This window comes from Bos javanicus, chromosome 3, assembly GCF_032452875.1.
Source record: "Bos javanicus breed banteng chromosome 3, ARS-OSU_banteng_1.0, whole genome shotgun sequence".
NCBI lineage: Eukaryota > Metazoa > Chordata > Mammalia > Artiodactyla > Bovidae > Bos > Bos javanicus.
In genome coordinates, this window is record NC_083870.1 from 24,510,637 (window position 1) to 24,535,954 (window position 25,318).

General features: G+C 41.4%; 1 protein-coding gene across 4 annotated transcripts in view; it reads left to right on the forward strand.

Moving 5' to 3' along the window:
* TBX15 (T-box transcription factor 15) overlaps positions 1-25,318 on the forward strand; it is a 125,810-nt gene that overhangs the window by 72,756 nt on the left and 27,736 nt on the right. For all 4 annotated transcript variants that reach the window (XM_061409642.1, XM_061409613.1, XM_061409621.1 and 1 more), the window contains 5 exons: positions 2,063-2,276; positions 7,319-7,420; positions 9,310-9,481; positions 10,666-10,833; positions 22,256-22,320. In XM_061409642.1, coding sequence (XP_061265626.1) covers positions 2,176-2,276; positions 7,319-7,420; positions 9,310-9,481; positions 10,666-10,833; positions 22,256-22,320 — 608 coding nt within the window. In that variant the 5' untranslated portion in view covers positions 2,063-2,175. The remainder of the gene's footprint in view (positions 1-2,062; positions 2,277-7,318; positions 7,421-9,309; positions 9,482-10,665; positions 10,834-22,255; positions 22,321-25,318) is intronic.

The window sequence follows — 25,318 nt, forward strand, 5'->3', positions numbered from 1 at the left end:
GAGAAATCATGTGTCAAAAATGTTTGCTGGGCTCTACTTAGGTGGTTTATTTCCATTTGTTTCACAATCATAGCATGCTATGATAGGGAGATTTCATAGTACTTTGCTCCCAAAAGTACGACAAAACTGTTTTTTAAAAATCTTGCCTTGAGAAGATCTTGAAAAAGTCACAGTTTTAGTGATAAGCAAGGAGCTCTTGGCGTATCACAGAAACAAAATGGGATTTGGGAATCCAGACCTCAGGGGGTTGGATTACTATTGTTTGGAGAGTGTGTGATGATGTCATGGCTCTGCTGAAAGGCAGACTGAATCAGGCTGGGATAGAGATTTGTCGCTGAACTACAGCTCTCACCTTAGATGAGTAGCTCCACTTTTCTATACTTGGAAGAGATCAACATCAGCTTCTGTTTAGTCCAAGGTATAAAATGATATGCTTAGACATGGAAAATCTGGCTATACAACTTTTTAATGTTTTTGATGAAGATGATGACTGGATCAGTGATTGTGGATAAACTAAAGATTATGGGCAGAGGCTTCCCTGTTGTTTGGGAGCTTGGTTCAGTTCTGCGGTGTGTTGAATGTCTTCAGCAGTGAGGGTGAGGAATTGGGGAGGATGGAGAAAAACGACACTTGGCTTCCCATGGGCTTGCAAAGCTGTGATAGATTCTTGCTAGAAATGCTGCCTGGGCTTGAGAGAGGAACACTTTAGGACTGGAAGGAAAGAAAATTAAAGGTGTCGTGAGAGGCGTTGTTCACAGGCCTGGAAACCTGCTCCAGTTAGTGAGGATGGCTGCGAGATGGTCTGGCATTGTGTCCCAGCCTTCTTCCGTCATGTTAATGTCAAGGACTGGTGCCCAAGAGGTCCTGACCTTTGACAGCATTGAAAAGCCAGTTGTCAGAGTAAGACATTGTTGTTTTTAACCTTTCTTTATGTATGTATTTAATTAGGGGGTAGAAATCAAAATCCTAGATGTTAAGGGTGAGTGGAAGAAATACGTTTTTAGGCTTGGTTCGCAGTATCGTTTGACATAAGGAAACTACTAGCTACTCCAAGTTTGGAAAATATTAGGAGATACAATTCTTCTACAAGTAAATTCTGAAAAATTACAGATCTGCCTCTAGCATTCTCTTTGGTCTGCATCCTCCCTACTCCCCCACCCCCAACCCTGCCCCTTCTTTGAGAATAGAAGACGCAGGAGGAAAGGACCATCTGGCCCAGCATGCCAGCTTTTTATTTGGTTGCTCTCAATCCTACCTTCCTGTTTGCATCAGCCCTCCCCTCTACCCATACTTTAGAAACCAATCAAGGTGTCTCCTAAACTCATTTATTCCCTTTGTTTTAACCGCCTTCTTGGGGTAACCTTTTCCATATGCTTACATCCTTGCCTCACAACAGACTGGTTTTTTTTTTTTTTTTTAATCCAAAATGGCCTGATTGGGCTTTAGGGAAAGCCATTTACTCAAATATACAACAAGGTGTTTCTGAAGATCCCTAACAGCTTTTCATTACTTGTGATGACCAGGATATATAAATGGAGGAAAAGTTGCTGTGTTTAAAAGTAACTGACTGATGGACAGTGATGCTGCATGGTATGGAATTAGAGAATACATTGCTGTTAGCATGGAATCTTTTCCCCCAAGTTGAGAAGTCTAATCTGGGTTTGCAGCTGGAGTCTGTGATGATGATTCTTTCTTAAAATTTGGCCTTTGTTTATTCTGTTGCCCCAGTTTGGTTTTATTCCCTTCAACACGGTGACATTCACACTCTTTCTATTGCCTATTGTGGGTCAATTTTCTTCAGCTGTTGCTAGAACTTACTAAAATGCCAGATTTCATGTTGGAAACATGAAACCTCAAAGAAGATCATAAATCACAAAAACAAACCACACACACACACAAATACCCTGAGTACTGTGCACTGGAGCTTCCCAGCTTTAAGCCTCCTTTTGTTACCCCTCTCCCCACCCCATCGTGCCCCCCACCCTGCCTCCATCGTTTTGAGGCCAGGGGCATGGGGGGAGTCAGCAGTTTCTCACCTAAGGCTCAATTATTTATTTTGCAGATTCCGAGCAGAGCACAGGTTCTGACTCCGAGGTGCTCACTGAGCGGACTTCCTGCTCCTTTGACACTCACGCTGACCTGGGCCCTGGTGCTGCAGGCCCTGTGCCTGCCGCCATGTCTTCCATGGAAGAGATTCAGGTGGAGCTACAATGTGCTGACCTCTGGAAGAGGTTCCATGACATTGGAACCGAGATGATTATCACCAAAGCAGGCAGGTGAGGACAATTTCTTTAATAGCCAGATTCGAAGACCAGGAGAACAAACTTAGGAGCTGTTACGTTTTTCTTTCTATTTATTTGTGGTAGGTGGCCTTGGTGAAGCCAAAGCCACTCCCATTCACTTTTCAGCATCTGGATATCTTGATAAAATGCTTTTTTTGTGTTTATTGGGTTTTGCTGTTTTCCTCCAAGGATCACTCAAACTTAAATCACCTCTACCCTCACAAACATTTTCTGCTTGCAAATGTGTTCCAGCCAGTACTAGAGATCCATGGTACCTAACAGTCAAACAATAGATCGCCAAAGCTAGTGTTACTTCACCAACCAGTGTTTTCAAGAGAAAAAGCTTGCATCTTCTAAGGCATTTAAATCAGCCAGATATTTTTGTAAGAATTTTGTTTTTGGTAAAATTTGGGCTTAGTGCGTGCATTTTTGGAACTCTGCTGATTGATTCATTGTGTTTTACTGTTGGCTTTAAATTATCACTTTAATGGGACCTACTGAAAACTCTTTCAAAACGATTTATGTAGGATGATAAAAGTTTTAAAAACACAGCATTTCTTGAAATAAACACCGTTAATTAAGCTACTTCTTTATTTGTATCTTTACATATGTTCAGAGTTAGGTATCTGTTTTGTGCTAGATATTCAACATGTATTACATTATTTAAACTTCACAGGAGTCCTTTGAGGGAGGATATGATAATCCCATATATAGATGAGGATGCAAAAGCTGGAAGAGGTTAATTAACTTGACTAAGGCCACACAGGTAGTAAAGGACAGCTCAGAATTCTACACAAATCTGTTTGGCTCCAAAACAATTGTCTTAAGTATTTATGTCTGTTCTGCCCTTTGAATTCAAATGAAAATAAATCTGTACTGAATTTTTTAGTGTATAAGAATAGTTCATTGAAATTAAAGCAGTTATAGTGGTTTCATATTTACAGAGTCAGTCCACGTAGTCTCACATCACAGAGACCAAAAAGACTCACCTCACTGATGGTAAACCATGGACATTCAAAGCAAAAGCATGTTTTGACTGGGTCTAGTTCACTTGAATATGCATTTAGAGAAACCTCTCATTAAGATGTTACAAAAAAATGATCTTAAAATGAACCAGAAGTCTTATTCAGTTTCATCCTCCCCTGTAAACCCCCTTCCTTCTTTAAGTTTTAGTAGAGAATAAAGTCATTAAAAAAAAACTTTATTTGGAGGAGCAATTTGAGTAATTGAAGGAGAATTACTTTCAAAATACCTTTCAGAATTATTTTTTAAAAATTGAAGTATAGTTGATTTACAATGTGTTAATTTCTGCTGTTCAGCAAAGTGATTCAGTATATTCACACACACCCCTGCGCCCCCCCATATATATATATATATATATATATATATACACACACACATTCTTTTAAATATTCTTTTCCATTATGGTTTATCACAGGGTATTGAATATAGTTCCCTGTGCTATCCAGTAAGACTTCGCCGTTTATTCAGAATTACTTTCAAAAGCCATCTTTTTTTGTTGCTTGAGTTTCATTCTACATTTTGAGATGTTATGACTTGGACAGAAACAGCGATTCAAGGAAGATATTTTTATTCTTTTTCTTAGTGTTTGTTAAGGGCATTAGTTTGGTGAGAGGGGAAATACTACTTTTATTGTCTATCAGATTTTCCAGTTTTCTTTGGGGGGCAGTTTACTTACTACTATTAACATTATGTCTGTGTATTTTAATCACATTTGTTCCTGATATCATTCCCTGTTCCCTACACATCAATGAATTCAGTTTATTCGAGCACTTCCTTGACAACTCTCCTGTGATGTCATTTCATGATTTATTCTGCATTGTTTTCTTTTCTGTATCTCTACCTTCACAAATCACTTTGGTCTGAATATATGGGCTTCGCAGGTGGCTCAGTGCTAAAGAACCTGCCTAAAGAACCCACCTGCCCTTACAGGAGATGTGGGTTTACTCCCTGGGTCGGGAAGATCCCCTGGAGAGGAAAATGGCAGCCCATTCCAGTATTCTTGCCTGGGAAACCCCGTGGATAGAGGAGCCATATAGCCATGGTGGGCTACAGTCCATGGGGTCACAAAAGAGTCAGACATGACTCAGTGACTAAACGACAACAACCTGAATAGATCCAGGCATTCTGAGCACAGACGTGCAGTTTGTTCTTTATTCATATCCCTTTGTTTAGATTTAGAAACTGTACTTGTTGCTCCCATGTTGAAGTGCCTCAGCTATTAATGTTACTGTCAGTAACTCTGCTCAAGTAATTCTGGAACCACTGAGAAACATGCAAAGAAGTGTTTCTCTTCTGTAAATTTTCTTCATTCCCTCCCCATCCCAGAAATTGATTCTTTCCTTTTCTCTTCATTTTTCTTCCTATGTAGTGTCCTTTTCAGTTTTAATTTCAGTTTCCATTGTATTAGTTATGTATGCCTCTCTGTTCTTTTTTCCCCTCTCAGACCTTAGTCACCATCTACTTCTTTTCACATTCCGAACTGTAAACTTGTTGATTCAGAACTACTGTAGTCTACAGAACCCTCAATCTTTGAGTGCACCAACAGAACCTGCATGGTCAGCACCATGGACAGAGGTGTTTGTAGGGATTAATGGGTTTGGAAGTCAAAAAAATTGACCTAAATTTAGGCATAAAATGAAAACTCATCTCATTTTGTGAATATGAAAGATTAATTTTTCCTTGGGTGTTATGACGTTGCTTGATATTCTGTGCTAAAATACTGACAAAAAGAAAAAGCAACTTTGGTAAGATTTTAATGAGAGAATTCAAATATCAGCATAGAATTGAAAGCAGGAGTCACTGTGAGTATTGTTTAGTTCTTTTCCTTTGTTTTATAGATGGTGAATTTAAATGACTTCTCCAGAGCCATATAGCTCATTCATTTTAGAACTTAAGTTCTAAAGAACTGGAAAAAGACAGGTAGCATCTCCACTCAAGGTCATATAAATGTTTTGGACAAAACAGGTATTGAGTTTAAAACCATCTGACCCTTTTTCTTGAAGTCATCAGGAAATAATTTCATCTCTTTTAGTGTAGTGTAGCCCTGTGTTGCTGGCTGACAGAAACCACATTTTCTTATCTCAGGTAGTAAGAGAGAGGATTTTTCCATCCCCAGAAAGATGTTCTCCAAACATTTATATAGACAGGGCAATCATAAGTCACTGTTATTAAGAAGGGAATTAATGATCTATACATACATGTATATACCAAGGTTCCCAAATTTTTGGAAAGAGTTAATGTGAATCAAAGTGCCTCACCTACAGTGAATGATAGATTTAGTCATTGTGAGCAGCCCACAATAAAATTTCATTAGCTCGCCATAATACTAAAATAGAAGACTTTCTAATTAAACTTTAAGAATAGAGAAAGAAAATCTAAAACTGAAATACCAATAGAAGCTTCTGAAAGTTATAAAGTGAAAAAGATTTGGTAATACTGACAATTATTCTTTGCAAATATTTAAGAAACAGCCACCATCCCTATTGAAGATCTATGGTCACTCTTGTGCTTTAACCTCAAACAAGATTATGATGTCACCAACCTATAACCAGAGGACTTTTGTTTTCTGAGTAATTTTTGATGAGTAGTAGAGTGTGTGACTAGCACAGAAAGCCCCTCATGTAAACAACCAATGCACATTTGTGAGATGACTGTCTGGGGTCAGGGTATGGTCTATGGCTGTGAAATGGAGCAAAGCCAATTAGGCCATATGTGGATCAAGCCTGTGACCTTGACCTCATTAGCACCGTGCTCTGCCCAGTTCAACTAACTGGCCCCAGATGGTTAAACTTAATGCAGCATTTTGTGTACAAGTACCCTAGAGCACATTCAGGGCAATCCACATTTTTTAAAAAACTGAACACTTTTTATGTCTGGCTCCTAAATGAATGACATGCAAAATAGGCTGATGTTTTTCTTCTTTCTTATGGTTAAAGAAGAATGGCAAATTTTATTTTAGTCTCCTTGAAACTCAATACCTCTTTGGGACTGCTCCCTCTCCTCCTCTTCAATTATGAGAGTAGTTGTAAAGTGCCATATCCTGACCTCGCTTGCTTTGGCAAGTTTAACAAGCCATTGTGGTGGAAACAAGGTATTGCCCAGAGGCCACTAGAATTCATTTGGTATTTGCTTCTTATTCCACAGGGTCCTTCCTCTGACACACACGTTGACAGCCTGAGAACTTGCAGAAATTTTTCTACAGTTTTATGTGTTTAAAAAAAAAAAAACCGTTGGTGGTCCTTTGTTTGAGAACTGGTAGCACCTTCCTTCTTTTTTTCTTTTCTTAAGATATTATTTTTAGAGTGGTCATTTTCAAGTAGACAATCAAAAAGTACTTCATGATCACTGCAATTAACTGTGATAAGCTACTTAGGGAATAAGAATATAAGTTATTCAAGTGTATTAAGTATAAAAGTGTATTTAAAGATGTTTTAGGGAATTCCATGGCTGTCCAGTGGTTAGGAGATGCTTCCACTGCTGCTGCTGCTGCTAAGTCACTTCAGTCGTGTCCAAATCTGTGCGACCCCATAGATGGCAGCCCACCAGGCTCTCCCGTCCCTGGGATTCTCAAGGCAAGAACACTCAGGCAGCCCAATTCAATCCCTGTTTGAGGAACTAAGATCCTGCAAGCTGCATGGTGCAGCCAAAAAAAAAGAGACGAAGAATGTTACAGTCTAATAGGGAATGTATATACATGCACTTTATCTATCTCTTGTCTCTCCATCTGTCTCACATTAAAGATTAATGTAAAGCATGCTATGGTATAAGATCTTTGAGTGTATGAATAATCAAACAGTTCAATTTAAGTTCAGAAGAGGTGTTATTTCAGCAGTATACATCCTCAGGATATTTGATAGTGATAATTTTCAAATTGAAAAAAAACAGCCAACTTTGAGAATTAAAGGATATGGGATTTCGATGTGCTTCCTATTAAGAAGAGACTCATCAAGTGTTTACTCTTGCTACTTCTTCCCCTCTGATTGCTGAGCTTCCTGCCTTGTTTCCCATCATAGGAGGATGTTTCCTGCCATGAGAGTGAAAATCACTGGCCTGGATCCACACCAGCAGTACTACATAGCAATGGACATTGTACCTGTGGACAATAAAAGATACAGGTAATGATGACTGGCATGTGGAATTGTGGGCATCACCAGCACCCAGGATGTTCTGTAAACTCATTAGATGACACATTTTATCAGTGCACTGCAAAGAGTTGACTCACTGGAAAAGACTCTGATGCTGGGAGGGACTGGGGGCAGGAGGAGAAGGGGACGACAGAGGATGAGATGGCTGGATGGCATCACTGACTCGATGGACGTGAGTCTGAGTGAACTCCGGGAGCTGGTGATGGACAGGGAGGCCTGGCGTGCTGCGATTCATGGGGTCGCAAAGAGTCAGACACGACTGAGCAACTGAACTGAACTGTACAATGTACTGGGTGGGGAACAAGGATAGAGGATGTGCCAATGGCCTGTGGCAGAACATCAGACAGGAGAGAGGCAGGGAGTCAGAACCAGTAATGGTTTGGTCTGGATCCTCCTAACATTTCTATAAAGACTGGGATTATATAGGGACTTCCCTGGCAGACCAGTGGTTCAGACTCTAAGCTTCCTCTGCAGGGGGCATATCTGGTCAGGGAACTAAGATTCTGCATGCTGCATGGCACAGCCAAAAAAACAAAGATAAATACTTTTTTTTAAAAGTGGGATTGTGTAGTGTATGCCAGGGTAGCAAAAATCAAATGGATCTTAAGTCTAAAACTAATTCAGTTAACACTGAAAGTGATTAATGTGTTGAATGATTTGGTTTATGAAATACTAGGTGAGCTGAGATGATTTATTTTGAAAAGTGGTCAGAGAAGTGCATTAATACAGTATATTCAATTATATACGTGGTGGATTATCCTGTTGTTGATGGAGGGGAAGAATGGGAGAATTGGGTAAGGCCTCAGAAGAATATCTATTTAGGGGAATTATTGGTAATTAATATGGATTATGAACAAGTTTGCTAAATAACCTTCCTTCAGAGCCATTAAAAGGCAACATAGTCTCCACGTGTCTCACTCATAGTTCTTGTCGGAAACAGGTTGTGGCTTAATTGATCTCCTGAGTTCTCAATCAACTCAGTGAGTCATGGCTCATTTTTGAGATATTTCAGAACTTGGCCCTAAGCCCATGAATTTGGAGGTTAGAGGTGAATAGAGAAGTTCATTACTTGTATGTTAGAGGGAGTGCTGGTTAAGAAAAAAGTGGTCTTGATGTTGGACTTAGTAGGGGAGATGCTCCTTTCTTTAAAAACTTCCTTCATTTCAGTGAAAATGGAGACCGCTGTCTTAGTGCAGCCATTCCCAGAAACACCAGGACTTCCCAGTTAGTTTTCTTTGATTAACCTAGTCTCATTCCAGTGACTTTGTGGGAAAATAATGTGGATGTTCAAAACTAAGTTTTCATCAAAATGCTTCAAAACGCAGAGTCTTAGCTAAGAAATGGTTAACAAGTGAGAGGCTTGGAAGGTCTCTGCACATGGCTGTGTTTTATAGGACAATATGGAAGATGTTTTTAATAAGGAACCAAACCCCGAGCAAGTGGCCAATGGATTATATGGTTTGCATTTGAAAGGTGAAAGGTTGCAGTAAAATACCTTTTCCATAGCTAAACACGTGGATTCAGGATGCCTGTGTGCACACAGGGGTGCAAGGCAAGGAGAGGAAGAAGAAAGAAAAGGAACTGTGAGAATGTTTTCCTTGTGAGAGCTGCGGCTTTGATCATTAACCACAACACTTTTCTGCCCTCCCCCACCCATCTTGTTTCCCATTTCCATCTCTATTTCATTTTCCCTGGTTATCCACCCTTCCCTTTTGCTCCTTTGTATTCTCTGTTTAATCCTCCCTCCTCCATTTTTTTTCTCATTTGTGTCTCCTCCCTCCTGTCCCTAATTGTTTCCTGGGTCTCTGCTCCTCCCCTGCATCTGTCTCTGAATTCTCCTCTCTCCCTCTCTGTCTCAGATATGTGTATCACAGCTCCAAGTGGATGGTGGCTGGCAACGCTGATTCCCCCGTGCCCCCAAGAGTTTATATACACCCTGATTCTCTAGCTTCTGGAGATACTTGGATGAGACAGGTGGTCAGTTTTGACAAACTCAAGCTGACCAACAATGAATTGGATGATCAAGGACATGTGAGTCAAATAACCCCATCTCCTCTACCTTCCTCTTTCCCTTTTTTTCCTCTAGAACTGACTAGTCCCAGGCTGTTTCAAATGGGTAAAAAAGAATCTCTATGCTATTTTGAGTCATTTTAAGTAATTAAGCAAGCATGAAAGTTTTTTTTTTCCTCTTGTGAAATTACATTTATTACACATCTAACATTTAGCAACTGTCTGTTATGTATCAGATTGTGTTTATCAGACAGAATTCTTGTGCTCCAGGAACTCACTGTCAAGTCAGGAGAATTCAGACAGAAACACAGGACGCATTTCAAAATGCTGAAATAAATCATATCGTTTAGTAGAATAATTCTTATTATTCGTACCATATAATTCATATTATCCTCTGAGGGCAACCAACTCAGAGAAACTGTTGTAGGGGCATTTCTGGCTGATTGGTCAAGAAATTTATGAATTTATAAGAGAAGTCTAGGTCTTAAGGCTGCTGCTGCGGCTGCTAAATCACTTCAGTCGTGTCCGACTCTGTGCGACCCCATAGATGGCAGCCCACCAGGCTCCCCCGTCCGCTGGCCAGGTGTAATTGGTGCCCCTGATTTAATTTTGGCGGTTAACACACTGAATTTTCACTGAATGCCAGAATCCGCACTGGATGCTATGCATGAAGACTGAAGAAACGAAAATCATGGCTCCTATCTTTAGGGAAATGGTAACTTTCTGAGGAAGAGAGAACACCCATATCCCCTTAGCTCTCCCATAACATGAGAGAATGTCCATAAAATCAATAACAAAGTTCAAATAATGGCTTGTAAAATTTAAAGACAGAGGAGCCCATCCTGAAAATGTGAAGCAGGAAGGAACATCCGTCACACAGCAGGGGTTCTGAGACCTTTTAGTGGAGTGGAGTCTACTGGTATCAGAACCAATTTGCTCAATATTTATCCAAATGAAGAAGACACATTGCACTCACCACCTATGATTGAGATCCTCTGCTACGGGTTCTGTGTGATGTGATGCTCCAGTCACTTAGTCCTTCCAGCCATGGGCAAGTACACTGATTTCCAGTTTCCTGTATGTCTCACCTCCAATCTGTGTTTTCCTATAATGCTTTTATCCTGTAATTTGTTTGCATAAGAACTAGCAAAGATGTAGGGATCTTAGAGGCAACCCTGGAGTAATGTGTCCCCTTCTCATTTCAGATCATTCTTCACTCTATGCACAAATACCAGCCTCGAGTACACGTGATTCGCAAGGATTTCAGCAGTGACCTTTCACCCACCAAACCCGTCCCTGTTGGGGATGGAGTGAAGACATTCAACTTTCCTGAGACAGTGTTCACTACCGTCACAGCCTATCAGAACCAGCAGGTACGAGGCTGCCTTTGAGAGTCGCCTGCTGCAGCTGCCTTTAATGGAGTTTATTCATCCTTTTGTAAGAACTGCTTAGTCCTTCTCCATGGCACTGAAATGCTGGAGTGAGAGCCACCAGGCTGGTGGCGCACAGACAGCACTGGTGATGACAAGGCGATAATGCCTGGTAGCAGCTGTCAGAGTCTAGATTTAGATCAGAGACAAGATCTTTGACCAAGAGGACCAAACCTAAGTCATTTTCAGGTCTCTCTGTACTTGTACCCTTGTTTCGTGATCTCTACTACATCCTGGCAAATGTTCCTCATCACTTGAAATTCCTGAGGTTTGATTCATTCTTTCCCTTTTATCCTCTCCGGGGAGCCCTCCATCAGGCTACATCAAAGTCATCAAGCCTCTCAGACTCTATGTCAGACTCACCACTTCCATTTATACTTTCAGAGGTAGTTGGCTTGTGCTCACCAGCCACACCCTAAGATCTGTATGATTTGATGTCAGTAATATATTCATTCATTCTGTTAATATTTATTGAGAACTTATAATAGTCTCAGCTTAGCAGATTAAGACTCATTTCTTAATCTCATTTCTCCCTAAGCAAAGAAGAGTTTAAGTTGAGTGAAAGACACATAAATACATAATGATAATACAGTGGAATAACAGAGATGTGGACAGGGTGTTTTTTTTGTATTGGTTTGGTTTGTTTGTTTTTTTTTTTCTTTGGTGTGGGAAATGAGGGAAGTTTTCCTGGAAGAACTGAAGCTTTTTCTGTTGTTGAAACACACATAGAAATTAGCTAGTTGGTGGGGGAGAGGAAGAGAGAGGCCAAGTCTAGGATTACTGTGGGCATTTCTAAAAAACATTCTTTTTTTTTTTTTTTAAGAGAATGACTTGATGGATTTACAAGTTGTCTCACTTTATGCAGTTCTCTAAAAGTTACATATGAATCTCATTTTGTAAGTTAGATTGTATTTCACATTTTGGTAAATTGTCTAATTAATAGGATCCTGCAGTGAATTCTTTTCCAAAACAAAGATTTTTTTGCTTGTTTATTTTACTTGAAACTCTGCATACTTTTGTTTTGGGCCTGCTTGGAGCAAAATGGACTTATACTGTAGAACTCAATACCTTTTATATTGGACACTGTGCTCTAAGAAAGAAAGAAATAGGAAAGCTTCATTCCCTAAATATTTATTGAGGGCTTACTATGTGCCAGGCAGGTGAAGGTATGTTACACAATCTTCAGTTCATATTGAAACTTTTTCTACCTTTCATAGTACATCCTGGTAAGATTCCTTGGATACTTTTTATCTTAGGGGAATTTGATACACAACAATCCCTTAGTCGGACAAAGGTTAAGTGCTATATGGTTGTTGCACTTTCTCAGCAGCTGTAAAGTGTTCCCAACTTCAGACTTTCCTCTTAGATGCTGTATTTGATCTCAGTTGGAGAAGGCAATGGCACCCCACTCCAGTACTCTTGCCTGGAAAATCCCATGGACGGAGGAGCCTGGTAGGCTGCAGTCCATGAGGTCGCTAAGAGTCGGACACGACTGAGCGACTTCACTTTCACTTTTCACTTTCATGCGTTGGAGAAGGAAATGGCAACCCGCTCCATTGTTCTTGCCTGGAGAATCCCAGGGACGGGGGAGCCTGGTGGGCTGCCGTCTATGGGGTCGCACAGAGTCGGCCACGACTGAAGTGACTTAGCAGCAGCAGCAGCAGCAGCAGCAGCAGAAGGGCTTTACTTTGTGATGAGCCCTATTTAAAATTGTTTAAACTCTCTCAAACCCCTCAGACAGTAAAATTGCAGAGGCCATGGAGGGTTCTTACAAAAAAACTTTAATAATCAAGATTTCTTAAGCTCTGATATAAGATAGAGCAGCAGTATCAACATGACTTTTGGAGCAGTTGGGACTTTGGGATTAATTGTATTACAGAAGAGGGGAAATATAAGTTCTTCGAATAATTGAACTTTTTCCAAGACTACACCAGCCATCATTTTAATTATTACTTTCTCGTGCAGGTGGAGAGATGTGGCAATAAATATGACTCTAGAATGTAGCTTGTAGAGCAAAGTAGAACACTGTTGAATGACCCTTCCACTGCCTCACTGAGATCCATTCTAGATGCTAGGAGAGTCAGTACTGTAACCCAAGCTAAAGCTAAAACTCTACAACTCACCAGACAAAGAAAACCAAGCATGAGCATGAAATCTCTTTCAGTTCCTTTGCATTTCATAGACAATGTTCCAGCATCTGAGTACATTCTACTCATATAAATATTTTGCCTATGTCTGGACTTGAAAGAGAAAGTGAACTTTGCTCAGTCGTTTCTGACTCTTTGTGACCCCATGGACTGTAGCCTGCCTTGCTCCTCTGTCCATGGAATTCTCCAGGTCAGAATGCTGGAATGGGTAGCCATTCCCTTCTCCAGGGGATTTCCCCAACCCAGGAATCAAACCTGAGTCTCCTGTATTGCAGGCAGATTCTTTACCAACTGAGGCACCAGGGTAGCCCACATATGGACTTGAATAGGGGCAATGGTAGTTTGGCAGGGGTAGGATGCTATGACTAAGATCATGGGATTTGGTAGTAGACCTATCTGTTTGGTTTCTACCTTTTTATTGGCAAATTGTGTGACCTTGGGCAAGGTCAAACAATTTGTGTTTTCCTCTCATCTTGTGTTTCCTGGCCTGAAAGTGTCCTGACCTTACTAGGACTACATGAGGGGACATGTACTGTCACTGACATAAACCTGGCATCTGATTAATAGTAGTCAGCCTATATTGCTAAATGCCTGGGTCTGCACAGGCATGAAAGATAATGGGGGAATAGAGGCAATTTTAAAGAATAAATTTCTTATTAAGGAGAAAGAGGATTCTTGGGGACTGGAGGAGGTACGTGGGCTCTCGAAGGAATTATATTCAATAGGTAACTACTTTGATCTCTCTGTTCTCATGTCACATTGGTGAATTCATGATGTGCTGACATTCAAAATAGATGAGTCATACTCAATTCCACCCATTTTAAAATCCAGATAACGGCTTTTGCCTGTTTAACAAGCCTCCATTCCCTGGATAAATCAATAAGCATGATTGTTTAACCTTCCCTTTGGCTGTGTAGATATGATTTAATATAACACAGTGCCTTCTAATAAAGCAAACTAACCTTGGCTCTCTCCCCCAGGAATCTAGAGGGCTGCATCCTATAAGGCAGATCTGTTATGTACAATAATTTTCAAACTTGTCGTGAGGATGCCGGGTAGCATAAACTGTTCTCTTTTGTGAGCTGCATTCAGTGATTACTGTGTTTTTATTTCCTCAGCCTTCTAGATTGAGAACAAATAATACCTTAAAGCAAAGTTGTTTACTTCATATTTTTTTTTAAGGAAAGGGTTAGGGAGGGCGATGAGTAAGGAAAGAGCAAAGAGTCAGGGATAGATTCTCATTGTTCTCGGGGACTTGTCCGGAGGAGCACACAGCAGGAAGGACAGTAGAGGGGATGGAATTGAAGTGAACTGTTGTCCAGCCTTCCTAGGGAAAGGCAGTGCATTGTTCCACATACAGCAAAGGGCTAGACATTTGCAGACCTGGATTTTAGTCCTACATTTTCCACTAGCTTCCCTGTGTCACTTTGAGCAAGTTATTTTGTCTTTTGGGGCTTCAATGTGTTATTAAAATGTCATTTATTTTAAGAAATAGTGATGGCAGGAAGAGATAGTGGGGAGCTATTAATTCTCTTTATTTGGTAGAATAAAAAATTGCAATATCAATATTGATCCTTCACATGGTGGAAGGGGAGGATTTGGAATTAGCCTGTGGCATTTTGAAGCCCTGAAACCACTAATTAGGAGGAAGGACCCTTCCATCTCCATGGTGCTGGTGGTTTTGTCACTAAGTCATGTCCAACTCCTGCAACCCCATGGACTGTAGCCCGCCAGACTCCTCTATCCATGGATTACCCAGGCAAGAATACTGGAGTGGGTCGCCATTTTCTCCTCCAGGGGATCTTCCCAGTCCAGGGATTGAACCCATGTCTCCTGCATTGCAGGCAGATTCTTTACTGACTGTGCCACCGGGGATGCCCTAAAACTGAAACCACTAATTAGAAGGAAAGACTCTTCCATCTCCATAATTCTAAGCTATTTATAGTCCATGCAGGGCTGACTACATGCTTGGAACATGACTGAATATATAATTAGCCAACATACCTCTACTACCAGGTTCCTGAAGTATCTGTGATTCTGCTTCTTTGCATAAAAATAGGAGTGGCATGTGAAGAAAGAGTTTCTTTTTTCATGAAATAATTGATGCTTTTCTTGCCCATACTCTCTACTGACTGACACATAGACTCCCAGGGCTGCTAACATACTGAAGTTATTATTGCTGTTATTTGCTCTTGGAGTGCCAACTTGGCAGGCCCATGGCAGAGAGAAAAGTACACGATGCCCAGACTCTCATCGAGAAGGACAAGAGGGTAGAAGTGGGAATAAAGGTGATTCTACCCTTAATGCTTTTTCTTGGAAGAAGCTAATGCCAATATATGTCCTCATGGAATTAGCAGGAAATTTCCATGGCAGAGTCTTTGTCCTCTCTAAGGGAAAAAGACTGCTAAACCTTGATTTTTTTTTTTCCCTCCAAATAGGAAACTATATTTCAAAATGGCACAGCCCTGTCTTCCTCAGGTCACACAGTCTTATTTCTTGATGAGAATTGGCTACATGAAACCACAGCCAGGCCAGGCTTGTGTAAGCAAATCCAATAGGATTTCTGAGCCACTCATTATACCCCAAACTACTGAGCCAGTTTTGCCTTAACTTTGCAAATTAGTATAGAATTTTTGTTCATATTGGATTAAAATTTTTTTATCCTTATGGAATACTTTTCAAGCAATCTGGTAAAAAAAATAAGAGTATGTTAATGAGGGAAGTCCCTTTGAGCCTTGGTCTGGTGAAATTATACTGAGGATATTCAGATTTTCTTTGTAGGTTGTGTTCTTTATGTCTGCACTGTGCATGGTGAGGTATACCTGATTTATTAACGGCATCTATGTTACTAGGCAAAACAGTGAGGGAAAACGATTAAAATGAATAGTGGCAAGCCATAACCACCCCCTTATGTGCCATTGTCTTCAATAACTCAGACTACACAAATCAGTATAAGATTATGGAAAGAAAATCAGTGAAGAAAAATGTTTCCATAAGCCCTGTATTTTCCACGTTGCCTCATTATCATTGGACCAAGTTTGAACACAACTGCTGTAGAATAGCTTTAGTTACAACGGAAGTTACTAATAGACCTTGTTCTGATGGGAAAGGCATTTAAGATTTTTGTCTGTAATCCCTATAGTGAAAGCAAAAAGGATTGGTGGAGTTGTTTGGTCTATATTCTCTAAGGTTTATTATGGCTTTGGGACTGGTGATTTCTGTTTCACCAATGAATGAAATTCATTCACTCCCTCACTCTATGCATTCATTGAACACAAATAGCATGTCATCCTGGCTGGCTGTGGCTGTATGCATGCTCAATCATGTCTGACTCTTTGTGACCCTGTGGACTGTAGACCACCAGGCTCCTCTGTCCATGGGATTATCCAGGCAAGAATACTGGAGTGGGTTGCCATTTCCTCCTCCAGGGGATCTTCCTAACCAGGGATTGAACCCACAACTATATTTACATATATCTATCTATAATATATAGATATATATTTTCCTCCCAAATCTTTATGGATGCTGTTGTAAATAATAAAATATATCTTTAATATTGTTGAAAATAAATTTCATTTTATTTAATTGTAACCTGCATATTATAATGTTAGGCTAAGTGCAAATTTTGATTTACTACTACAATCGATGGGAGATAAACTAGCTATGAGAAAAATATAAGATAATATATCAATTCTTCAATATCCCTTTTAAATAATTGATTTATGTGGGAAAAAACCCAAATAAATTATATAATTTGGAAAAAATAAAGAGAGTGTAGTTAAGAGAGTGGCAGAAGAACCCTATATTGGAGGGGTAATCAAGGAAGACCTCTCTCAGGAGGTTAACATTTGGATTGAGACTTAGGGTGAGGAGGCAGTTATATGAAGAGTAGAGAAGAAAACATTTTAGTCTGGGGGTAGAATGGGTTTCCCTGGTAGCTCAGATGGTAAGGAATCTGCCCGAAATGAGGGAAACCCGGGTACAATTCCTGGGTTGGGAAGATCCCCTGGAGAAGGGTGTGGCAATGGCAGTCCACGACAGTATTCTTGCCAGAATCCCATGGACAGAGGAGCCTGGTGGGCTATAGTCCATGGGGTTGCAAAGAGTTGGACACAACTGGAACGACTAAGCACAGCACAGAATGCATGTGAGGGGTCTGAGCGGGGAAAGAGCTTGACACGTTCCAACTCTGAGAGCAGCTCAGTTTGCCTGGAGCCTGTGGACCAGAGTTAGGGGAGGGTGGGGAGGGATGGAGAGGCAGGCAGGAGCCAGGGCATGCTGACCCTGCAAGGCCAGGCAGAGCTTGGATTGAATTCTGAGTCCAGTGGTAAGCACTGAAAGAATGACATGGTCTGACTATGTGTTAACAAAGATCACTTTGGTTGCTGAGGGAAGAGAAGAGATTGGACAGGGACATAAGAGACGTAGGTTCAATCCCTGGGTCAGGAAGATCCCCTGGAGGAGGGCATGGCAACCCACTCCAGTATTTTTGCCTAAGGAATTCCCATGCACAGAGGAGCCTAGCGGGCTACAGTCCATAGGGTTGCAAAGAGTCAGACATGACTGAGGTGACTTAGCACACAAGAGTGGAAGAGGAGAGATTAGTTTGAAGGGAATTTAGAGTAGTTTAGTCAAAAGACAACAGTGACCTGGTCTAACTAAGATGGGAAGGCAGAGGTCAGCAGTCCTATTTGATCATAATAAATAAATAATATTAAGGGTACGGCTGATCATGAAGTATTCAAACGAACCTCCCCTGCTACTCCAGATGTACAGTGCGTGGGCAGGGATGGGTGCAGTGGGGTTTATGAGTCCTCTTTGTGGTTGCTTGGGGGCCCGTGTGCTGTCCTCTGGTCCTCACTGGCCTCTGCCGGGGGTGTGGCCTGGGGCCAGGTCTGGGCTGATCCTTGGGTTCCTTGTGTTGATATGCTGTACCAACAGGAGACCGTTCAACTTGTGCTTTTGTGTTCCTGCCTCAGTCAGACCTCCCGGGCTTCCCTGGATAGCTCGGCTCCACCTCAGGTTTCATCTAGGTCCTCTGGCTCTGGTCTGGACTGCAGCACCGCTGTGTCAAGGTCACCCTGCCTTCTCCTCTGAGACCCTGACCCACTGCAGAAGGGCCATGGAAGGCTTGGGAATCCTAACTCAGGCCTCTTCTGTATTTGTGCTGGTGCAGCCACCCCATGTGTGTCTGGAGGTGACCTGCCGGTGTGCCTCTGAGTCTCCCCAGCCCTGCCCCTGGATCTTCGTTTGAGTAGAGAGCAAAAGCACATGTAAACCTAACTACTTGCTTTTCTTTTGTCTGTCACCTCTTTTCTCATGTCCCCCTGGAGTAGAAAGGGAGGATTTTTTTTACTTCTTTTTCTACCTGATGAAAATTCATCTCATGTCACACCTTTCCTTATATAGGACAGCAAGCTGTCATTTGCATCCCTTTCTATACTGTATCTGGAGAAGGAAATGGCAACTTACTCCAGTACTCTTGCCTGGAGAATCCCATGGACAGAGAAGCCTGGTGGGCTATGGTCCATATGGTCTCAGAGAGTCAGACACAACTGAAGCGACTTAGCATCCACTATACTGAATCTACTAGGTGGCTCTTGATATGGGAACTATGGGATTATCGATGTTGTGAATACATTGATTTACTCCTCCAAAATACTGTCCATGTTAACCTTGATATTTGTGTGTGCACACACGCTTAGTCATGTCTGAATGTTTGCAACCCCTTCAAGCTCCTTTGTCCATGAGATTCTCCAGGCAAGAATACTGGAGTGGGTTGCCATTTCCTCCCTCAGGGGATCTTCCTGACCCAGGGATAGAACCCACATATCCTGAGCTGGCAGGCAGATTCTTTACCTCTGAACCACCTGGGAAACTCACCCATAGCCAAAGTTGTTGGCATAAGCATTAATTGGGGTTGTACTTTGGTGTGGACAGCTAATATTGCTCTCTTCTGCCTACAGGGTAACTAAATGTCTGCAGGGTGGTAAAGGCTTTTCATGATGTGGCCTGAGGTCAACCTCTCACGTTCTCTTCTTGTACCTTGTGCTCTGGTTACATCAGACTCTTCAGTGTTTCTTAAAAAGGTTTCATTCTGGAACTTCTCTGGTGGTCTGCTGGTTGAGAATCTGCCTTCCAGTGCAGGGGATGTAGGTTCGGTTCCCAATCAAGGATCTATGATCCCACATGCCACAGAGCGACTAGGTGTATGCACGACTAGAAAGTCCGCACACCGAAACAAAGATCCCACATGATGCAGCTGAGACCAGTGCAGCCAAAACAAATGCTTCGTTCTTTCCCACTTCAGTTCTATGACTTACGTAAGAGCTTTCTTCTTAAATGCTTCCCTTGTTCCTTTCTCCCCTTTTTGCAGATTTCATTAAAATCCCATGCATCCTTCCCAGCTTGGCTTACATGCTTCCTCTAAGGTGAAACCTAGGAGCCCTTCTGCTAGCTTGAAGCAATTATTACTTCCTCTAAGCTCTTATGGCACTTTGCCTTTATTCAAAACCTTATAACTTTTTGTTTTATGTTGTAATTATTAATACATATATATATCTTCTTTTTTCTCCTTGAAGATAAGCTTTATTGGGGAAGGCACAGATGATACACAGTACTGACTGTCCACCACTCTGCAATTGCAACCGGTCACATGGTTTTGCACACAAATGTAATGCAATGTGTATGCTCACTCATGTCTGATTCTTTGCAGCCCCATGGACTGTAGCCCATCAGACTCCTTTGTCCATGGGATTTCCCAGGCAATAACACTGGAGTGGGTTGCCATTTCCTTCTCCAGGGGAATCTTCCTGACTCAGGGATCAAACCTGTGTCTCTTGCATCTCCTGCATTGGCAGGCGGATTCTTTACCACTGCACCACCTGGAAAACCCTTGATAATAAATGAGTAAGGAGTAGCACCATCACTCTCTTCATAAAACTCTCTAAATCCCACATTAAAAACTGAAACAGGTAGAAAAGTGTTGTATTTCCTAACATTTGGTAGTATTTGTCTATTAAATCTCCATGCAGACTCCTTGGCCTGAGATACAGGGAACTGTGGGAATCAGGTTTTCAACCGTTTCTCCCAGGCCCATAAAATAGAACGTCATTATATTTGCAGGGGTCTGTGCCCCCAAAACACAGCAGCGCAATCATATATCACAAGCCGCTATCATAAGTGAGTCGGACAGGATAAGCCAACTTGAAAGAGAATATAAAATATTATAACTCCAACTTGAAAAGAAAATATGGTGTGTGGTTTATTGCTATGGATTATGGAGGAAGAAAACTGATTTTAAGTCAAAAACAGAAAAGCAGTGACAGTCTTAAAAGTCAATACAGTACTCACAGGGCAGACACTAGACTTTAGAAAGCCGAAGCTCTGGGTTCCTGCTCTGGTCTATAAAAAAATGTGAAATTGCTTTTGCTTCATTATTAGTGCTACGTTATTAGTGCCACTCCGAAGCAAAGAATGTTTAGGGGGAAAAAAATAAACTTTGGTACTTTCAAGGCAGAGTCTCTTTTTCAGAATCTCACTTTGTATTTTAAAGACCTTCAGACTGCGGCTTTAGGAAATTCTGTTGTGACAAAGGGAGACAGAAGAGGGACCTGGAAAGATTTGCAATGTTAAGAAACACTGATTAGACGTCCTAGTGATAAGTTCTGCTGGGATCAGACATGGGAAGATGTCCCTAAGTCTGTTCCCTATGTCTGCATCTCCATTCCTTCCCTACAGATGGGCTCATCAGTACTATTTTTCTAGATTCCATATATATATATGCATTACTATACGGTATTTGTATTTCTCTTTCTGACTTACTTCAGTCTGTATAACAGGCTCTAGGTTCATCCACCTCAGTTCAACTGACTTAAATTCATTCTTTGACCACCTAGAGGGGTGGGATGGGAGGGGGACAGGAGGCTCAAGAGGGAGGGGATATATATATATATAACTATGACTGATTCATGTTGTTGTAAAGCTGAAACCAACACAACATTGTAAAGAAATTATCCTCCAGTTAAAAAATAAATGAATGAATTTTAAAATTCATTTTAAAAATAAATGAATTTTAAAAAGGTAAAAAAAAAGAAATGGAAAGATGATCTTAAAAATGAAATTTCCTTAATTCTAGAATTACCATTGAGGATGACTTTCTTCCTTTCCTGAGCTTCCTAGGCCCCACCTCTAAGTCTCTGTTGTTTGAATGTAGTGAGTCATTACCATCCAGTTCAGACAGAAGATATCAAAATGCCTCCCATGACAAAGGTTAAAGGCAGAAACACAAGAGCGCAGATGGAATTTGTTGGTCAGGCCTGTTCTGGTCTGAAGGCAATAGGGTATTATATACCGAGGCAGAATGGGAGGGGATGAAGATAGAATGCAGTTGAGGGGGAATCTTGTGCTGAGTGGTGGTTGAACCAGATGACTCCTAAAGACCCATCCAACTTGGGTTACAATTGTTTGCACTGGATTTGCTCAGCCTTAGGAAGCTGCTTCTTTGTTTCTTCTGATTAACTTATGGGACTTAAGAGACTGGGTAGATGCCCTGCATCCTGCCTCATCCCGTCCTCCATTTCTAGATTTTTCTTTGGGTGCAGCCTTGACAAAAGTCTAGCTACTTTTTTGTGTTGTCTACAAGATCATTTTAGGTCATATCAGATGAGCCATACACAAAGGCAAAAAAGGCACAGCTTAAGTGGGACAGGAAATGCAGGCAATTATTTGGTTCTGTCAGGCTGAGGCAGGTTGTCTGGTGGTCTAATTGCACCTGATTGGATTGACTAAATCCATTCATTCATTCTTCACTCACTTGCTCACTCATTCATTTACTCATTCATTCAACAAGCACTTTTCAGCTACTTCCTGTGTGTCTTGTATCTGACCATTGTCCGGTTTTCCATTTGGATACCTTTGTTTGTCTGGGCAAATGATTTATCACCATTTGGGGGCAAGGAAGGTGAGCAGAAGAGAGTTTACAGAGTCACATACTGGGAAGACCTTGGTTTTTAGGAAGAAGTGGGTCAGGTGGGTCAGACATCTGTGTGCCAGGCCCAAGTCCTATGTCAACTTCAATCTAAATCTCAAACTAAAAGGAAGTTAAATAAAAATAACAGCTGTTGTTCACTGCGTGATTTTTGTTAACTTTCTAGGAGCAACCAAAAAATAAATCAGTTAATATAAATACAGTTCATCCTTTTTTTGTTTGTTTCCAGATCACCAGATTAAAAATTGACCGAAACCCTTTTGCTAAAGGATTCAGAGATTCTGGAAGAAACAGGTGAGCAAATTGGTTAAGACTCACTGACCTTTCTTTTCTATGTGGCATTATTTTCCCCACGCCCTATTGGTGGCTCTGGCTCCTGCTTTTTGGAGACATTTGCACGCTAGATAGATGCAGGCCAAGAGAAATGGGTAGTTGTTCAGGAATCAAAAAGCTGCCTCCCAAAGTTTGAATTATTCAGTTCTTTGTTTGTAATTTGTGCTTGTGTTCAGTCGTGTCCGACTGTGACCCCACAGACTGTAGCACTCTGTCGCCATGCTCCTCTGTCCCTGAGATTCTCCAGGCAAGAATACTAGAGTGAGTTGCCACGCTCTCCTCCAGGGGATCTTCCCCATCCAGTGATTGAACTCTTGTCTCTTGCGTCTCCTGCATTGGTAGGTGGCTGGCTTCTTTACCTCTAGTGAAACCTGGGAAGCCCAGTTAGTGGAATAGCCTAAGGAAAATGCCTTCCTGTTAATGAGTCTTTAAAATAAGACAAAGGCCTTTGTTTTCAAAATGTAGCTAATGAAGAATGGTTTCTATTCTGTGCCCAATGGTCAAGTCAAGAACATGCTTGTAAGATGTTTCCTGTTGCCTCCTTTTTGGGCCTCTGCCTTCTGGGCTTATTGAGAACCTTGTTAGTGAAGAGGAGCTCAAAATAGAAGCTGGCCTTTCATTAAGAAGCCTCTATGGTGTTTAAGGTGTTTACTTGGGGATCCATGCATATTTCATGGGTTTTGTGAGTTACCAGATAGTGAAAGAAAAGTTGTGAGTGAATGACCAGGTGTGCATTTTTCTAGGGAGAGGTCCATAGCTTTCTTCAAATTTTCAAAAAATATCTGTGACCAAAAAGTTAAGAATTTCTTCTTTAGACATCACCATCTGTCTCCAGAGACCAATCCTAGTGACTTTAGTTATCCAATTACTTTCTTTCTTTCTGTATCTTCAGCAGCATTTCATGTTTATTTTCTTGGCATTCTAAAGAATGCTTTATTTTTTTCTCCTTTTTCCCTTTGTTTTGTCTTCCCATTGGATTCCTTGTTTTTCAGAGGCATGACTTAGAAGACAAAATTAGAACAGAGAGGGTGTATTGACCAGGACTGGAGCTTGCACTGGGAATTGGAGGCACACTTTAATCTTGAGATTAAGACCTTGTGTCATGAAGCATATATCTCTGGTTAGAAAATTGCGATAACAGCTCAGTTCAAGTCCTGAGGGTCTCCTGTCTCCTCACTAGGCTAGAAAGGACCTTGACACATCATTTGGCCATGGCCTGTGTCTGCCTTAAGGCTGGTGAATATCTTACTGCTTAGGACAGACAAATGTCTGTCCTGAGTGATGGACTGCTCTTCCTTGTAAGAATGCCAGGAAAATAGAACTAGAGATCCTCATTAGCCCATGTGAGTGTCTTATTTATTAATTTCTGATAGCATGGAAATTCTTTATTATGTCGTATTAAAACCTGCAGGCTGTTTTCAGTAATATCAGTAATTATAGAAGTTATCTGTTATTGAACACTACTGTGTTCCAGACTTTTTACTTATATTCTTTCTAAGTCTTGCTGCTGCTGCTGCTAAGTCGCTTCAGTCGTGTCCGACTCTGTGCAACCCCAGAGATGGCAGCCCAGCAGGCTCCCCGTCCCTGGGATTCTCCAGGCAAGAACACTGGAGTGGGCTGCCATTTCCTTCTCCAATGCATGAAAGTGAGAAGTGAAAGCCAAGTCATTCAGTCGTGTCGGACTCTTTGCGACCCCATGGACTGCAGCCCACCAGGCTCCTCCGTCCATGGGATTTTCCAGGCAAGAGTACTGAAGTGGGGTGCCATTGCCTACTCCGTTCTAATCTTTAAGGCAACCTATTTGTTACCAATGAAGAAACAGGCTCAGAGAGCTTAAGCAGCTTTTCTAATGTCACACAGTAAATCTGGGAGTAGGGAAGATAACCCAAGTCCACCTCACATCAAAGTCTGTGCACTTGAAGCTTTATCATGCTAGCAGTTTAATCTTGCTTATTTTATATTCAACAGATATGGGGAATAGAGCTCTTTCTCTAAAAATCATTCTTCTACTTCAAGATCCTACTCAAGTAGCCAGAACTTTCCCTTTCCCAAATAAATCTCGCTGTCTATGCAGATTATTCACCACGACTTTGTTATTTACCTCCTCTGTGTGTGTGTGCGTGCGTGCATGCGCTCAGTCACTTCAGTTGTGTCCGACTCTTTGTGGCCCTATGGACTGTAGCCCACCAGGCTCCTCAGTCCATGGGATTCTCCAGGCATGAATCCTGGAGTGGGTTGCCACGCCCCGTCTCCAGAGGATCTCCACAACCCAGGGATTGAACCCTTGTCTCCTGCATTGCAGGCAGATTCTTTAGTGACTGAGCCACTAAAGAAAGCCCTATTTACTCCCCATATTCCTGTAAATAAGGGGTCCCTAGTAGAGGACAGGAGGTCAAGCTGAACATCCCTAGCAACTGAAACTGTGATATGATGAAAGTGAAGTCATCTGTGTCATGAAGGGACTGGGATGAATTAGCGAAGGTAGAAGCCATTCTTATCCTCCAGCTCCCTGGGAAGCTAGACTAAAATAAACTTGTTGGGGCAAATACAGGAGTCCCTGTATTTTCTCTTTAAGAAGCTCAAAATTGCCTGTTAACCACACTTTAATTCTTACTGGCTGCCTGCAGCATGACAGCAAGAATTATTAACGCTGTTTGGCAGATGGGAAAATTGATGGGTGAGGATATAGAGGATTATTTATAAATCTCCAGGAACTGGTGGTCTATGCCAACACCAGAATCCAGTTAGTTCATCACCTTCTAATCAGTGGCTCATTGATGGCCTTTCTTGTGCTAACAGAGTTCTTAAGAATCTATGATTTTCCCCATGAATTTTAGACATCAGATGACTCATACAGACGTGCATGGTTTGATGAGTTGCATAGAAATGTACCCGAAACATATGGATTACATTTCCTTTAAAGACACATGGGCTTAAAAATTAGGAGGGAAAGTGCTTG